General features: G+C 33.8%; 2 protein-coding genes across 2 annotated transcripts in view; one reads left to right on the forward strand and one right to left on the reverse strand.

The window, feature by feature from the left end:
* The window catches only part of LOC122634671 (frequenin-1), a 29382-nt gene extending 23224 nt beyond the window's left edge, over positions 1-6158 (reverse strand). The window contains exons 1-2 of the mRNA XM_043823829.1: positions 5937-6158; positions 3391-4079 (exon numbers count right to left, since the gene is read on the reverse strand). Of these exons, the coding sequence (XP_043679764.1) occupies positions 3391-3454 (64 nt within the window). The 5' untranslated portion in view covers positions 3455-4079; positions 5937-6158. The remainder of the gene's footprint in view (positions 1-3390; positions 4080-5936) is intronic.
* Positions 6159-13306: 7148 nt separating this feature from the next.
* Positions 13307-15352, forward strand: LOC122634611 (armadillo repeat-containing protein 1-like). The gene is made up of 5 exons (XM_043823711.1): positions 13307-13762; positions 13864-14050; positions 14124-14456; positions 14525-14734; positions 14817-15352. The coding sequence occupies exons 2-5, from the start codon at positions 13949-13951 to the stop codon at positions 14988-14990; spliced, it is 819 nt and encodes a 272-aa protein (XP_043679646.1). The 5' UTR covers positions 13307-13762; positions 13864-13948; the 3' UTR covers positions 14991-15352.
* Positions 15353-16687: the final 1335 nt, after the last annotated feature.

Here is a 16687-nt window from a genome sequence, read left to right on the forward strand (position 1 = left end):
CAATAGGAATAGGAATAGAAAGAGACAGAGAGAGTGCAATAAAAAGGGAAAGAGAAAGAAAGATATATATATATATATATACATATATAAATGTAAATAGAAGACAAAAAGACAATAAATAGTCGTTCCTCTTTGGTCACATTCTATCTTTGGAGAGCGCGAAAATTTGATCGTAGAATACGGTACGAAAGTATGAAAATAAATTGGAACGGTCTCTCGAGGGTGGAGAATCAGTAAAATGAGGGTGGTTGGGGGTGGGAGAGAAGGAGGTGTAGTAATTGTCGAGGGGTGGTTGGCGCACACGAAGAACCGAAGCGAGTTTTCTCGTCGTATGCATTCGTAGGTGCGTGACCAAAGAGTGGAAAAGCACAGACATCGATCGTCGTTCGTCCTCGCCTCGCCCTCTCGCCGCCGCCACCGCCGCCGCCGCCGCCGCCACCACCGCCGCCATCGTTTCGCATATATCCTACGATCCCGCCTGTAGGCAGAAACGATAGCTAAACTAAAACGAACGTTGCTCGGTTATGTACTCTCGTATATATATCTGCATACATATATTATATGTATACGTACGTACATATATATGGAGAGATAGAGGTACGGAAAAAGAGAGAGAAAGAGCATCGACTTTCACCCCTCCTTGCGAACATTCTTTTCTTTTTTTTTTTTCTTCTTTTTGACTCTCCAGCCACCCTTTGTCTCTCTCTCTCTCTCTCTCTCTCTCTCTCTCTCTCTCTCTCTCTCTCTCTCTCTCTCTCTCTCTCTCTCTCTCTCTCTCTCTCTCTCTCTCTTTTTATGATAGGAAAAAAGCAAACTTTTTTCTAGAACCGATAACACGGCCAGCAACGTATCCTATTGTCTCGTTATGTTGTATGAAACACGTGTCCTCTTTTACTGCGTGCATATGGAAAAAGGATGGATAGAAAATAGGATCGACAGACGTTGAATAAAACGAGCCTTCTAGTTTCTCGCTATGACACTTCCGCCTTTTAATCTCAATTGAAAAAAAATATCGTTTGGAACGTTTAACGTTCTGATTTACCTACGTTTTTATAATATGGTCGAGAGAAGAATATTTTTTTAGCGCTAATAAGAAATTACAAAAATAATTTCTTTTTCTTTTTGAAAATACGATGGAATCAATTGTAATAACGAAATGATATAATGTAATTTAAAGTGATATAAATGTCAAGATTTTTAATCAGGATTTTATGAAAGAAAATGATAGAAAAGTTAGTTAATAACGATAGCAAAGAGAAAGACGCGCTTTATACTGTGCACTTAGTTGTTAAACGAACGTTTGATCCAGTTCATGCTATCGTTAATTTCCTTTTGAAACGTTCGCTTCACAATAGCTACGTTCTCGTTTATCTTCGAGGCGTATTGTCAGAGATCGAGGAATTTCGAAGAACTCGATCTGATAGGGCTATCGTTTCTAAATACAGGGTGTACCAAAAAGTTTATCATATTAGAATGTTTCCTTTGAAACTCTCAAAGGTATGTTAAAAAAAAAAAAGAAAGAAAGAAAAAAGAAAAGAAAAATATCGAAGAATTCGACGATCGTGTTCGAAACGTCGTTTTACGTAAAAAAAGAATCTCTTATCTAACAAAAGTAGCGATTTAAATATAATATATTCGAACGAAGAGAATATAAATATAAATCGCTTCGATCGACGAGTTTAATAAACGAGCTGCTTCCCTATTCCATACCTAAAAAGAAAGGGTCCCCATAATAGTATATAATGACACACGAAACCAGGTATTCCACTGCTGAAGTGGATAGACGACGGATATGGTTCCCACATACGAAAAAAGAAAGAAAATATAGGGAGATCGTCCCAGGATAAAATAATCATTCGAATCGATCCAAGTTGAATAAAAATAAGAAGGACGTTAAATAAGTGGAACAAAAAATAAAAACCAAAAAAAAAAGAGAGAGAGAGAGAGAGAGAAAGGAAAAATACAAGCTACCTTTCGAGTTTGGTCATCGAGATTTACATTTAACTCGATAAAAATTTTTCCTTCAAGAAAAATAAGAAGAGGAAAGAGGATTACTTCGAATATATAGTATCCATCGCTATTCTCCAATTCGTTTGAAATGGCAGGCTCATTAAAATCCTTCGTTACGACGCGTTAGATACAAATCGCCATTGGAGAAGAGGGTGTTTAACTGACGAGCTAAATGAGACTGGATTACACGGATCGTTAAAGGGGATAACTAAACGCATTGTGTCGGCTAATGACTCCGCGCTTCTTGGCTACGTTCATCGAGTGTAAACACCCTGAGACAGTGTATCCTTGCGAACAATAAGCATCGTCTGTCCGTTACATTACCATTCCTTTTACTACCATGGCCTAAGACTCGCAAAGCTTTTCCTTTCAATGTACATATTGTATTAAACGCTCCTGCATCGAGATATATCATATCAAGACGCAAGAGTATTTTGTTAATGTGTATGCGTTTGTGCGTGTACACACACATACATACGTCATACATACGTACATATATATATATATAGAAACACACACCAATACGAAGCGATATCTAACGAAGTCATTAAAATGAAAAAATTAAAATTAATCCTCTGTAACCCCTAATATTAGTACTATTTCAGTTTCGCGTACACAACATTAGTTTTGATCAAGAACGTACCAAAGTTAATGCGATTGGCTGCTGCTAAATATGAATATATTCATATCGTATAGCAATACGCAAAATGTTTATATGCATATAAAGTGCACGTTGCTTTATATACAATGATATAAACAGGGAACGGATCGCAAATATACAAGCTTCGCGTTATATAATATTTATTTGTTTATATAGGAATAATAATTGAGTTATAGAGGATTAATTAAGAATAATCAATTTGCAGAAACCTTTTTTTATAGAAATGTTCTAAAATCAACGATCATTCAAATCGAATTATTCTATAATGATTTCTTCTTCGTTGATGAAAGGAACGCGTTCCTGGAAGTTCGATTGTATCTGACGACTCTCGCACAGTATTATTCCTCTATCGAGTAGAAACGTGGTAAACGACGGATGCGAGAGAAGACCCGAGAAAGAGAACAATACGAAAGTGGAACGTTTCTAAAGTCGGTCGGTACCGATCATGAAACCAAATGCGAATACCAGAGAGAAGAAAAATAAAAACGGTCGTGATTACGAATACAGAGCATGATTTATAAAACTCGAGAATGTCGGAGGATACGAGTTTGGTCGAAATTTGGTTGCAAATTTCATCGAAAATTTTTTTTTCCGATTTTACTTCGAATTCGTTCGGCGATCTTGTTTCCGATTGAAAAAATTTGGTTTGAAATTGTTCTCGGCAATGTTTTTTCTCCTCTCTTCGTTTCTTCCATCAATCATTATATAATTTTACTTACAATAAGTAGCGGTGGTAAGTCGATCGATGGTATCCTGCTTGAGCTTGCTATTTTTCTTGCCCATTTTCGTTGACTTCTTTTTATTTCTTTTCCTTTTATCTCCTTCGACGGAAAACTTTTCTCCCTCGACGAATATCCGAACAACGTAAATATGTTTTCTCTTTCTCGAAGAAATAACTCTCACCGTTCACCGTGCATCGCCGCTCGACTTATTAGACGAATTCGACGAGACGAGAGAAGACGTACTTGAAAAAAATCGTCGAGAGATTCAGCTCTATCCTTCGACGCGTTCTTTTCTCAAAATCACTTTGTTTTTCCCTTTCGATTCACTCTCGAACGAGTAAAGTCTTTCGAGACGATTCTTTGCGATCGATTGCACTTTCGATCGAAATATTTCGAATCGAGTTACGATTTCACTTGTTTCGAGCTTATAGTTCAACACATTCTTACGATCGATTCAAGTTTTCTTTTCTTTCTTCGTCGTTTATTACTACTACAAAACAAAAACTTACTCTATCTCTATCCTTAAAAAGTCTTGGACAAAAGTTTTCGAAAGGATTCAATTTGGATATACAGAAACTTTAGCTCGTCGATGTGAACATCCGTGCGAGTTCCAAAAGACTTCTCGATAATTTCACGTTGCGATCTCGCACTTGGGCCGATCCTCGAGAGACGTCTGGAGAAGTTTGCTGGAAAGCCAGTCGAATTCCTTATACGTTGGGCTTTACCGATATAATCTCGTTCCAGTTCGATCCTCATCGAATCTCGCTACTTCGATTTCGACGACCCGATTGCCCTCGAGGATTCTCTCTCTCTCTTTTTTTTTTCTTCCTTTTTTGTTCCTCTTTCGAATAACGATCACGAAAAACAATCGTACCAAAAAATTTACTTTCAAAATCGAACGATCTTGTTCTTACCTTCGTTCGATTTTTCTCATCAAAATCTCAAGAATTTTTCTCTCGAGAAAATACAAAAAAGATGACGGAGACTTTAATGGATTTTTTTAGGATGTTTGAGGAAACGTAATTAGAAATTTTAATGATTTTTCATTGGCCTCTTTAACGAGGACGTCGAAAGACTCTTGGTACGAAGATAATTGCTTTTTGTCATCGTTCTATATAACACGATTCACTCCAATTCGCTCGATTACGATAACATATTTTACTTATAGAAAGTTTCTCTAGTCGAGTAGACGTTTCGGTTAAATAATTAATGAAGAGACATTCATGACGTTTAATCGCGAAATAGAAGGACGTACAGATAAAGAAAGAAAGAGGAGAGACAGAGAGAGAGAGAGAGAGAGAGAGAGAGAGAGAGAGAGAGAGAGAGAGAAAAGAACCAGAAAGGAAATCCTTTAGACAGACAAGGAGAAATCGCAGGAAGAACGTAAAGTTTCCGCAAGAGAGTTCTCCCTTATCTTTGGTGAAGCAGGATTCACTTCCGGTCGAGGTCGTGCTGCACCCTTGACCTCGATCTCTCTAACGCGACACCAGCAGGTGCGCGCTCGTGTATGCGCTTTCGTTTACAAAAGAAACTGTACAAAAAAAGAAAAGAAAGGAAAAAAAAAGAAAATTAAAAAGAAAGAGAGGAAAAAAATATGCTATTCGCAAGATCTGTATTTTGTTGGTTGAATGAAACGACTCGTCGAATCGAGATAACAATTGAGGAGAATAGAATAGGATAAGCTGGAGCTTCGATCGAATGCATTTCTTTTCATATGCAACGATGCGTATTCTAGGGAAATAGGAAAATAGTCAAAAAATGAAAAGAAAAGAGGAAAAAAAAAACAAAAATATTGAGATAGTTCGATCACGGAAAGAATCGAGATATGAACGAAAGAATTGGTTCAATTTGATTTTCCTTTTTTCAAATCGGCGCAACTGGTTATCGACGCGATAACACTCGCGCGCGTGTGCGCCTGGATTGTAGGTGTACGTAGAGTCCCATTCATAAACTAAAGCAGATATTGACAAACCGCGGGTGGCAGCAGCACTCGAGTATCATGTGGGTGGCAACGTTCCACTTAAGTCGTCGGAAAGAGAAGAACTCGTTAGGGAGGGAAGGTTTAACAGGAAAAAAAATCGGATCAAGAAGACAACAAAAAAAAAAATTATAAAGAAGGAAGAAAGAATGAACGGGACGAATGAGAAAAGAACGTTCCGAAGTTACTGACGAAATCGGTATAATTTTGACTTAGCGATAGAAAAGGGAATATGCTATGCCTTTTGAAAATCGCAATGCGGAAAGAGGAAGCTGTACTGTTTGGCTTGACTATCGGACTGCGTCTCGAGTCGATAGAGGTGGTCCAGGAATTTTCGGTATTGGCTACTCTCTCGTATCTCTCTCTCTCTCTCTCTCTCCCTCCCTCTCTCTCTCTCTGCCTGTCTGTCTGTCTGTCTATCTGTCTGTCCGTCTGTCCGTCTGTCCGTTTGCCCGACTCCTGTATAACCAAGAAGGACGCAGAAAGAAATTCGTATTTTTCGTGAAAAATGACCGTAGCTGTTCGAACCGTCGAAATAGCGAGATTTCATTCATGAGCTTCTTACCGTTGTTGGCGAGAAAAGTAAGTACGTCGGCAAAGCGCGAACCAGTGACGTCATAGCTTCGCGGCGCCTGGCGTCAGACTGGCTCAACGGTGACATTACGTGCTGGTGCGTGGGGTAAACGTCGCGCAGGCGCGACTACGTTCGAACCGGAGAACGCGGCTCTCTCCCATCGTCTCTTCCCCACGTCTTCTACGGGGAGAAAACGACTACCCTCTCTTTCATCCCCTCTCCTACCCCTTCCCTTTCTTCCTCCACCGCTATAGTCCTTTTACATTTTATTCCATTTCCCGATCCTTCGTTTCTTCCTTTTCCTTTTTTTTCTTTTTCTCTTACCGATCGTTTTCTCGGTCTATCTTCGTCCCTCCCTCTCGTTTTCTCAAAGTCAGACAAACCGATTTTACCGAACATCGAGCAGAAACGTAATCGACCTCCTTTTCAAAGAACCGTCCTTCCAAATCGCTAATCTCGATTACGCTATTGACAAAAAACAAAAATTTCTTACGACCTCTTACAACTTTTTACGACAAAACTCGCCGAAAGCTTTCGCCCTTTTCTTCTTCTTCTTCTTCTTCTTCTTCCTCCTCTTCTTCCTATTTCGTTGATACTGGCTCTAGGAACTTAATTGAAAATAGATAATTAAGTGCGATTAACGGCGTACACGAGGAGGATTCGAGAAAACAGTAAACGAACTCTCGACTTGATAGCTTCGTCATCCAACTTTTATAGGACGTAGGACGGATTTGAAACGAGATCGTTTTCAACTAACTTGTTCTTCGTATAGTTCTTGAGAATATATACTATTAGAGAGACAATCCGTTTTGTCGTTTAGGTCATATAAATATATAGATACTTGTGCTTTTTTTTCTTCCAATATACATAACGTAGCTGGATATAAGTATTTAGACGCGAAATATACGTATTGGATACGTGATAATATCGAGATTTTCAGTGTTCCATCTGAATAAATAATAATAGTATCTTTTCTACTATCTTATATCCAAATAAACGACATCGATATTTTTAATTAAAATTACTAACACTGCTCGCTGGCCAATCCAACGCCATACTACTGTTTTTATCCCATTTATCCCATTTTCCTTTTGTCTCGCCATTTTATTTAGATGTCAAATAATAAAAGTTTCAATATTATTTATCGGCCAGCTCGGTATACACATCGATACGACTAGTTTTGTATATACGTAAGTAGAAATCATAGAAACAATCTTGTACGTTCGAAAACAAAGATACGTGGATACGTATGAACCGTAAGAACGGTTAATGCATATAAACACATCGTGCGAATAGTTTTGTACGTATATCGATATAAATCATAAAAATAATTTGATACGTACATACAATAGATATAAATTCACGTGGAAAATATCGATGTCACGAGGGCTAGGACACGTAGTTTGGTGAAACGATCGCATGACAGATGACCCGGTGTCGTGGCGACCGAGAACTGGGATTTGCTTTAAATCCATCGATGCGGATCGATTGACTTTAAACGTCCACTCCGGATCGCTTTTTCGCCTGTCCTCATGAATAAAAGAGGAGGCCTCGCGAGCGTTGACGTATTCTCGCGAGTACATACATACATATCGTACGGGTAACTCTTCATACTGGAAACGATTTCGTTTCAGTCAGCACCCTTTCTACCGCGAAATCCTAAATCTTTCATTCTTCCTATTTTCTTTGTTCGCTTTAAATTCCTCGATCATTTTGCCGACTATTGTCAAACTTTTCCCTCTTTGTTTCCTAATTATAATTGCTCGCATCTAGGAAGATTCGTCGTGACGGACTCGCAAGAAAGATACGAATGACGTTGGAAACGTGCCAAAATATTTATGAATGAAAGAACAGAAAGAAAATCGTATACATAGGCACACGCGTATCCTTATAACTATCTATCTCGCAGCTAAGTTTGTATTTGATCGAAGCTTCCGCGTAAATGCGACTTCAAAATTTTCTTTACTAATGAAAATATTACGAATTGTCCTAAACAGAAAGCGAATTTCCATGAAGTTATAAAATGAATTTCTATCGAACGATTCTACCATATTTCCGATATAACTATGACGATGCAAATTTCTATCTACAGAGAAGTGAAATAGCTCTGCGAAACGTCGGTACTTTCTTCGAATAGTTGCGTAGATCAGGGATTAGAATCGATTACTCGCAAATTTTATCCTGCGTAACTTTCCCCGAGTAGTATGCAAATAGATTTAGTATAGTTATTACCTCCAGAACGTCGTTTGTTAATCTGGAACCTGGGATCAAATGATTAGCATTTTCCATGTAGCGATATCATCTGGAACAAAATATTGTATATTTGTTACGTATGGAATGTATAATATATATATATATATATATATATACACGTATGTAAATAATAATACGAATATTATACGCGAATACATATGTATATGTAAATAATATGTAAATAATAAAATGTATATGTAAAAAATAATATGAACGTGTATAATACGTGTGTACAATTCGACAAAAACATTCGTAATTTCGATATCTACTAAAATTAGACGTGTTTGTATAGTACACGGATAATATACTACATCCGGTCGTCACAAAGTTATAACAAAAGTGCTCGATAAAGCGTAGAATATGTAGAGATTGAAAACAGGGTCAAAGAAAATAGGATGCGTCAGCGATTTCGGTTTCGTCGGTAGAAAACATCTAGTTTCTATCGAAAATAAAAGCATCAACGAGTAAAGCTACTTAACGAAGCGTCTACCATAATTTTTTACTAATATTTAATAAAGAAAGAGAAAAGATACGATCACGAAATTAACTCAATATCGAATCTTGAAAATGATTTGTCGACGAGATAAGAAAATTAACTTTCTTTAAACAATTATTATTGTATATTTACAATATTATTACATCTTTTTATGAAAATAAAAAATATGAATTCACGCAATTAGAGGAAGAAAAAAAAATTTTCTATGTACACAATGAAGAAGCGTGTTTCATCGATATTAAGAAAACGATGAATAGTAATGTAAGTTCGCCGTACGATAAGTATCATACTTGCGTGTTTGCGTGAATTGTAATATTTCGTAGTGGCGCAAAATGGCACGTAGTTGAAGGTACAAACTTTAGGTCGAGCTATGTAAATTACCTTTGTGAAAAGTCATTGAAAAAATATCGTTATCGAGATGGGTGGTCTAGGTGTTAATTAAAATCAAATCAAATAAAAATGTGTATAACGAGATAAACAGCAGGGATAAGCAATTAAGCCAAGATAAATTACTATCTATTTGGCTAACGAAACATCATTAAGAGATACTAATTGCCTCTCTTAATAGATTTACGGTGCATCGAACGTTACATTTTCAACAACGAGATATCTCTCGGAACAATATTATTTCGAGAGTAGAATTGATATGACACACGTACATAGGTACATATAAGTAGATACATAAGCGTGTATATTGGTGTGAATACATAACGTAGCCAGATTCGAAGAAAATTCTCAACGCATTCGTACAGATCTTACTTCTCGCATTACCATATTCCACTTCGATGGTCATCGTTGGAAAGTTTCTCCCTTTTCAAAAGAACGCTCGACTTCTTCTTGTTCTCGTTCAGCACATCTCGCTGATTGGCAACCGTGGAATACGGATTCGTGTTCCGTTCTTCATCGAGAATACTGCCACTTACATCGCTACGGTTTTTCCTACAAAATCGTACCCTAGAATTTCTTTCAAGGCTAGTCGCTATATTTCTACGTTCTTACGTAATGTACGAATCTATACTCTAGTTTTATATTTCACAACCTGTGATTCGGACATTCCGAATTTATCATCTCGGTGAATATTATATTATATCTAGATTATAATATTAATATTATATTAGCATGGAATATGAATATATATATATATATATGTATTCCGTGGAATAATTTATAAATTATATGTATACTTATTTACGCACTGATCGGATACATGAGCGTATAAATAATCAATAGTAAAACATATCGTGTCTGATATACCATATGTACTTGTGTACGTCGACGACAGAAAATTAATCGCGTAAGTTTTTCTTTTTGTGTCCTGACAAAAGGACCGATCAACGTTCCATCGATGTCATAATAAAATATTTCGTCGATATAACCGATACGCGTTCAACGGTTAAACGAGACTAATGCAGCGTCTACATATATATTATATAGTTCTTGATTCGCATTGCACACCGACGGCACCGAGAGAGTACAAATGGAAATCGGTATTTCTCTGTCATGAAATTGCATCCATTGCATAAATGTGTAGCTTCCTATTCGTACATATATAAAAATAATGAATTAGTATTAGAACGGTTTTCTTTCTCCGAAGAACATGAGACAGAGATAGAGGTGAAAGAATTTTATTACATTTATTTACTTTTTTTTTTTTCTTTTTTTTTTTTTATCGTAAACTCGTTCACCTCGATCTTCTATCGATATAAATCTTTGAGAAAACGTGACTCGATGTCTACGAGCGAATATATGACTCTATTTACGATCAAGAATAGATGGATGAACGAAAAAGAGGAAGAGACAAAAACAAAAATAGAAAATGACGGAGATAAAAATTGATTGTGTCGAACGTAACATCGAATTCGAGAGAAAAGATAGATCGATATAATTTTGTAAAATGTTTTGATAATAATTTTGTCCATAAAGAAGAAGGATAATGTCGATTATCGTTAAGATTTCTCGAGAATAAAAATCTTTTTCATTTCTTATCTCCCTCCCCCACCCTCTCTCTGTCATTTTTTAATTCTTTCGATTGGCTATACCTGTACATATGTACATACATCAAGGACACACATAAATATCTTTTAAAGTTGTACAGAAATTCTGCTTACTCTGAATAAACCTATCTGTTGTTGTGTGTATAGACGATTCCGATATTCGCGAGCTTTGTTCATCAGAGCGTATGCCTATTTACAGTTCGTCTCTTGATGTGTGCATACTGCAGCATCCGTGCAGAAATTCATCGTACTTGGAAATTTACCGAGAGCACCGTGTTGACTTCTCTATGCGCGCACGCACACAGCTATGTTCTCCAAGAATATTAATAAAAAAGGTATAATGACGATAATGATCGGAAAATTGAAGGTTAATAACAAAATATTTTCGACAAAGCTAAAAATTTCGTGTTTCTGAGATAACAATTTGTAATGCTTCATTTTGTACATCCGATATATTTCCGTCGCTTATTTAATTATGTAGAATATAGAATATTTTACGAATGAATGACTAATAGTTTTATTATTTTTTCAATTATTACAAAGAGGATTGTCGAATTTTATCTAGCATCGAGTTCTTGGATCATTCGTTTGTTTGTTTAATAAATAGTCCGTCTTAATAGCAAACACAGATAACGAAATAATAAAGTGTCGATCTCCGTGTTTCGTCCTAATTCTTCTCTCTCTCTCTCTCTTTCTCTCTTCCTTCGTTAAAAGCAGGCATTTTTATCAACGTCACGGTTAGAGATTCATTAGTAAAGCTCCGTGAATAGTACGAATCCTATAGAATCTCTTCGAAGAGTGATTACAAAAGATAGTAAAATTACAATGGGAATTCGATCCATGATAGTATCGAGTTACGATAGAAAAAATATTAGAGCTCGTTGATTAGCGTGTCTCAGCTGACAGTTTCGATTGTTCCTTAAGGTTACATAAATTACTTTTTTTTTATTCCAATAATAAAAAATGTATATCCGATTAAGAAAGATTTTTGTAAACTATTTTGTTGATAACGTATGCATTAAATTAGCCAACAAGTAACGTTGAAATTTTCTTTCAGTATTTTACTATTTATTTTCCTCTATTTTTTTTTTTTTTTTTTTTACTCGTAATTAAGATATAATTTATAAGCCTCGACCCAGCATAAAATATTATTTATATATAATATTATAATAGTTCATTATTATTTTTTACTGAAAATTCTTATATATTATTTATTTATATTTTATTATACATTATTGTTACGTATAACATTGCTGTCATATTGTTGTTTGCTTTGAGACGAAAGTTGGAAAAATAAATAAAATATATAAATAATATTTGGCAAAGAGAATATTCGTCCGACCCTGTGGTGCGTTTCTTGCGACTGACGACGATATCCACCCTGTATCGACCCAGCAACGCCCACCCAAAGAACAGCTCCCACCATGGACTACCGACCCATCTACTACTAGCAAGCAACTCGTACAATTTCATCCAAAAATCTAAACGCAATGCGACGCACCGCATGCGGATGGCTTTCTCTTCATAAAAGTTTTATGACTTTTTGAAACGCTGTCTTTTGAAAAATCATAAAAATCCACTCTTTTCTTATTTACTATTTACATCATAAAATATCTTATCCCATCAAGTATTGAATCCTAATATATTTGGGGTTACCCCATGTACATATATATGTGTGTGTGTATATATATATGTATATATATATGTATGTATAACCTAAAAATCTATTTTATGAAATTATTTCGAAATTATAAAAAAATAAAATTAGATCGATTTTTGTAAATATCCTTTTGCTACAAAACAAATTATTTATTTGTATGGAATCTAGAAAATTTATATGCTATGGCATATGTAAAATGAAAATTTGACAAAATGTAACCTAAATTTCATTTTATAAAATAATTCGTAAATTATAGTCATAAAATTATACAAATTTTGTCAAGTATCATATTTTTTCAACATAACAAATTATCTCCTCGTATACAAATTTGAAAATCTTTATGAAAATAAATATATACGTTATGTTATACATACATATCAAATAAAAATCTGATAAAAGATATTATTGTAAATATATATGCGTGTATATTTCTTACCCATAACGAGTAAAAATGGACGTATTCTTATTTAATAAACAATCAACGAGGACTCCAAGCGTTGTTTATATGTTTCAATAGAGAAAATATAGGCACACATTGATCGTCAACAACTTATAAATTATTACAAGAAACGAATACGTATTCAGCGTGGAGATACACAGCTTTCACATATGGCGCGAATAAAAGAAAGTCACTGCGAAAAAATCGCGCCAATTATGCAACACTGGCGCCGTCTGGCGTCGCTACTAGGAATCTTTACTAGGGATCTGCATAAATTTAAATTTAATTAATAAATTATTAAAACGATATTAATGATAAAATCTTGAATCAGTATAGTACAAATTTTACAATTCCAATGTTCTTTTCTAATATAATAAGTGAAAATCGTTAAAAAGGTTATAGAAATTTATACGTCCAATTTAGACGCCATATTATACTACTTGATACAAAAATAGAGTTCGATTCTTTTATTTTCATTCGTTTAATTTTTATCATTTTTCTTCTCTCTTCTCGTCTTACTATTCGTTTGGTTTATTCTTTATCGCATCTGTAATTATTTTTACACCAATGTTAGCTTTATTCATGCAATTATTTATTGTCCCCTACTATCCCTGTAAAACTGATTCTAAACTTTCCTTTTTCTCACAATCATTAGAAGTTGTCTGAGCTATATAAACGATCGACTCGTACATATAGTTATAGAAATCAGATGGAAAAGCACGTTTGGCGCTAGGAGTCAACTCACATTTTCTGATAGTAAATAGAAAGTACTCGTTCCAACAGCTCTTTTTGTTTGCAACGTGCTCGTTAAACTTCCTTCTGTGATACCCTTTAACGTTTATTTAATTAATTTATTTTTATACTTAGTTAAATAATTCTTGATCCTTAAAAAAAAAAAAAGAACGTTTCGTTCCTACTGTATTTTTATAAGATACAGTATGTTTAATTTACTTAACTTTTATCGTGACGAACAGTGTAAGTTGTTGTTTATGTTGTGAAATATGGTGTATACTGTAATATCGGTTTATCAGTGAAAATAAAAAATATATATATATAGATGTATCTGATTATTTCAGAAGATTGAATGTTTGTAATCATCAAGTTTCATTACTGCGGTGCACGGGTTTCCAAAATAATTCCCGTTTACGTTACGTGTACAAAATGGAAACGGAAGAATATGATAATCCTAAGGAAATAAGAGCAACATTAGAAACATATAAGAAGTTAGCTGACGATTTTTCTAACCATGACACAATCTTAAAGGTGAAACATATAATATTTTTTTTCTCAGCTCATCACATAAATTCAATGTTATCATATATCGTTGTTATTACAGGATAAAACGGTGTTGTCCTACATAGCTTATATTCTCGAAGTACCTTATTTAGATATTATTAATCTCTCATTAGATATTTTGGAATTGTTTATTAAAAATGCTGATAATTATTTACACATAACCTCTACTTTTGGAATAAGAGAAGCCTTAGACGCCGTTGTAAACAGATTTATATTGAGTGAACCAGAAATATCTAAAAGGGCACAACATCTAAAAGATAACATAGAACGTATGAAACCACCCATATATAATTTACGTAGTAGGTGCAGGATCATCGAACGAAAAAAATTAAAAACACATGTAATTGTATTACATGTCCAAGGCTTGTTACCGGTAAGTTTGCTTTTTCTTTGATAAAAACTATCTTAATTAATGATTTTTATGTTTAATGTTAAAAATAGGAGACTAGATCTGAACTGGAATCTACACTGATCAAAATTGAAGGATTGATATCTCTTGTGATAGATGTTGAACATCAACGCGTTACCATGCGTACATTGAATAACGTTACAGCTAAACTAATCGCTGAAGCTATACAAGAAAATTTAGATAACATGGAGGCATGGCTAGTTACAAAAAATAAATTCAATCAAGAATTTCTAGTTAGACTGGTAATTTGCTTTCTTTGTTAGATTGGTAATGTGACAAATATGTAAAAATATTGACAAAATTAATGATAATCCTATGTCTTAGACCCATAAAGAAGATACCGATGACATTGAGAATATGCCAGAATACTTACCGGAAGAAGAAGAGCAAGAAGATGGAAAAGAAGGAGTCGTATCTTTATTTAGTGGTTTAAGACAAAGTGCTTCGTCGTTATACAAATCTACAGCAGAATTTCTTCATAATTCTTTTTATTGGTAAATCATTATTGATAAATTAATCAGTTCGAATCATGAAACTGTTCTGCAAATAAGAACATATTTAATGAATCTTTTCATTTATATGACTAAAGACTTTTAAATCAATAGTTATTATTTATTATGACCTAAATATCACTTTTTATGAATATATTTGTTCTCCTTAAATTTTGGTTTCTCTTTATAAGAGTATAGCATTATAAATATTGTAAAGATAACAAAAAGTCTCGTGCATGTACCTATTTATCAAGTTCATATTTGAACTATAATGTACATATATCTCGAATTATCTCGAATTTTCTTAAAAAAAATAAAGATGTGTTGTAAGTTATATAGAATTATATGTGATCAAAAATAATTAAATCTTTTAGGCTTTTACTTATTTACTTATTTATGCTGCGTATGACTTCTTAAAAATAACATATTATACATCAACGTATTAATCGTCAATTTTAATTTAACAATTTCCAACGCAAATTATATTTTAATGTTTAAAAAGTATACATCTAACGTTGTTAAATGTTATAAAAAAGATTCGTAAAGAGAATGGATATTATGAATATAAAAAATGTGTTATTTAGAATAAAGCATAATGATGCATTGTTCGATAATTATCGTTCTCTCCTTTTTTTTTTTTTCTTTTTTTCGTATCAATAGTTAAAATATTAAAATATTCCCTAAATAGAAGGAACGAGACAATGACGATAATTCTATAAATGTTTAGAAGAATTGTTAATTGCAAAGTTCAAACTATCATTGTATTTTTTATATAAATGTGAAAAAAAAATTCTATCATTTCTCAGGTACTTTTTGCAATATTCCTATAGTAATATTGGATATATAATATTCTAAGTTAATACATATAATGTATATGTACCGTATAGTGCAATATTTAAAAATATTTAAATTAATGTTAGTTTAATAAAATAGTAATTAAATCACAAAGTCACGCACATTAGGCCGTATCAATGAACTTTATTATACATAACATTAATTTTTGTGTAGCATTTCTATTATCAAAGAATAATAGACTTAATCAAATTAGCTGCCAATGCATGGAAAGGGATAATGTACACACTCGTGTGTGTAGCTGTCAGCATAAATATGTTGAATACAACATATATAATTCTTATACAAAGTATACTTCTACACACTTTATAAATCATCTTAATCAAGTGAGCACATCAATACATTGCCTATAATCTTAAAGTACTATTCTTTTAAATCTACATTGTATTGTCCATATTTACAGACATATAATAATTGTCATTAAGGCAATCTGAGTTTCAAAGCAGGTACAATAGATGGATGCGAAATATTACGTTGTAAAATATAGAGTAAACTATATTTCACAGTCAGACGCGCATAAGAGAGCTGCGTAATAGTTTCATTGCTTGTAATTTGACAGAATGAGTATATCGTCAGAATACAATTAAACGCTATCATCAAAATTTGTTTCTGAACTCAGATTTTATGACTTTTATATTTTTCTATATAAAATGATTTATTTAAATGGTAAGCTAGACTAAAATGACGGACTTCAATATATATATATATATAATAATAAGAATCATTATTTCGTTCTAACGATGATCTAATGACTAAAAATTAGGAAAAATGCATGAATTATGTTATCTGCTTTGGAAAACAGAATGAGTATAAACAATTAAGTACAATGTGTGTGTGTGTGTGTATGTATTT

The sequence above is a fragment of the Vespula pensylvanica genome, chromosome 15 (genome assembly GCF_014466175.1).
Source record: "Vespula pensylvanica isolate Volc-1 chromosome 15, ASM1446617v1, whole genome shotgun sequence".
Lineage (NCBI taxonomy): Eukaryota > Metazoa > Arthropoda > Insecta > Hymenoptera > Vespidae > Vespula > Vespula pensylvanica.

Bases quoted from the DNA above. Each gene is read 5' to 3' on its own strand.
- LOC122634611 (XM_043823711.1), top strand. From the start codon at position 13,949: ATGGAAACGGAAGAATATGATAATCCTAAGGAAATAAGAGCAACATTA. The intron at 14,051-14,123 runs GTGAAACATATA...TTGTTATTACAG, and splicing joins ACCATGACACAATCTTAAAG to GATAAAACGGTGTTGTCCTA. The intron at 14,457-14,524 runs GTAAGTTTGCTT...TGTTAAAAATAG, and splicing joins ATGTCCAAGGCTTGTTACCG to GAGACTAGATCTGAACTGGA.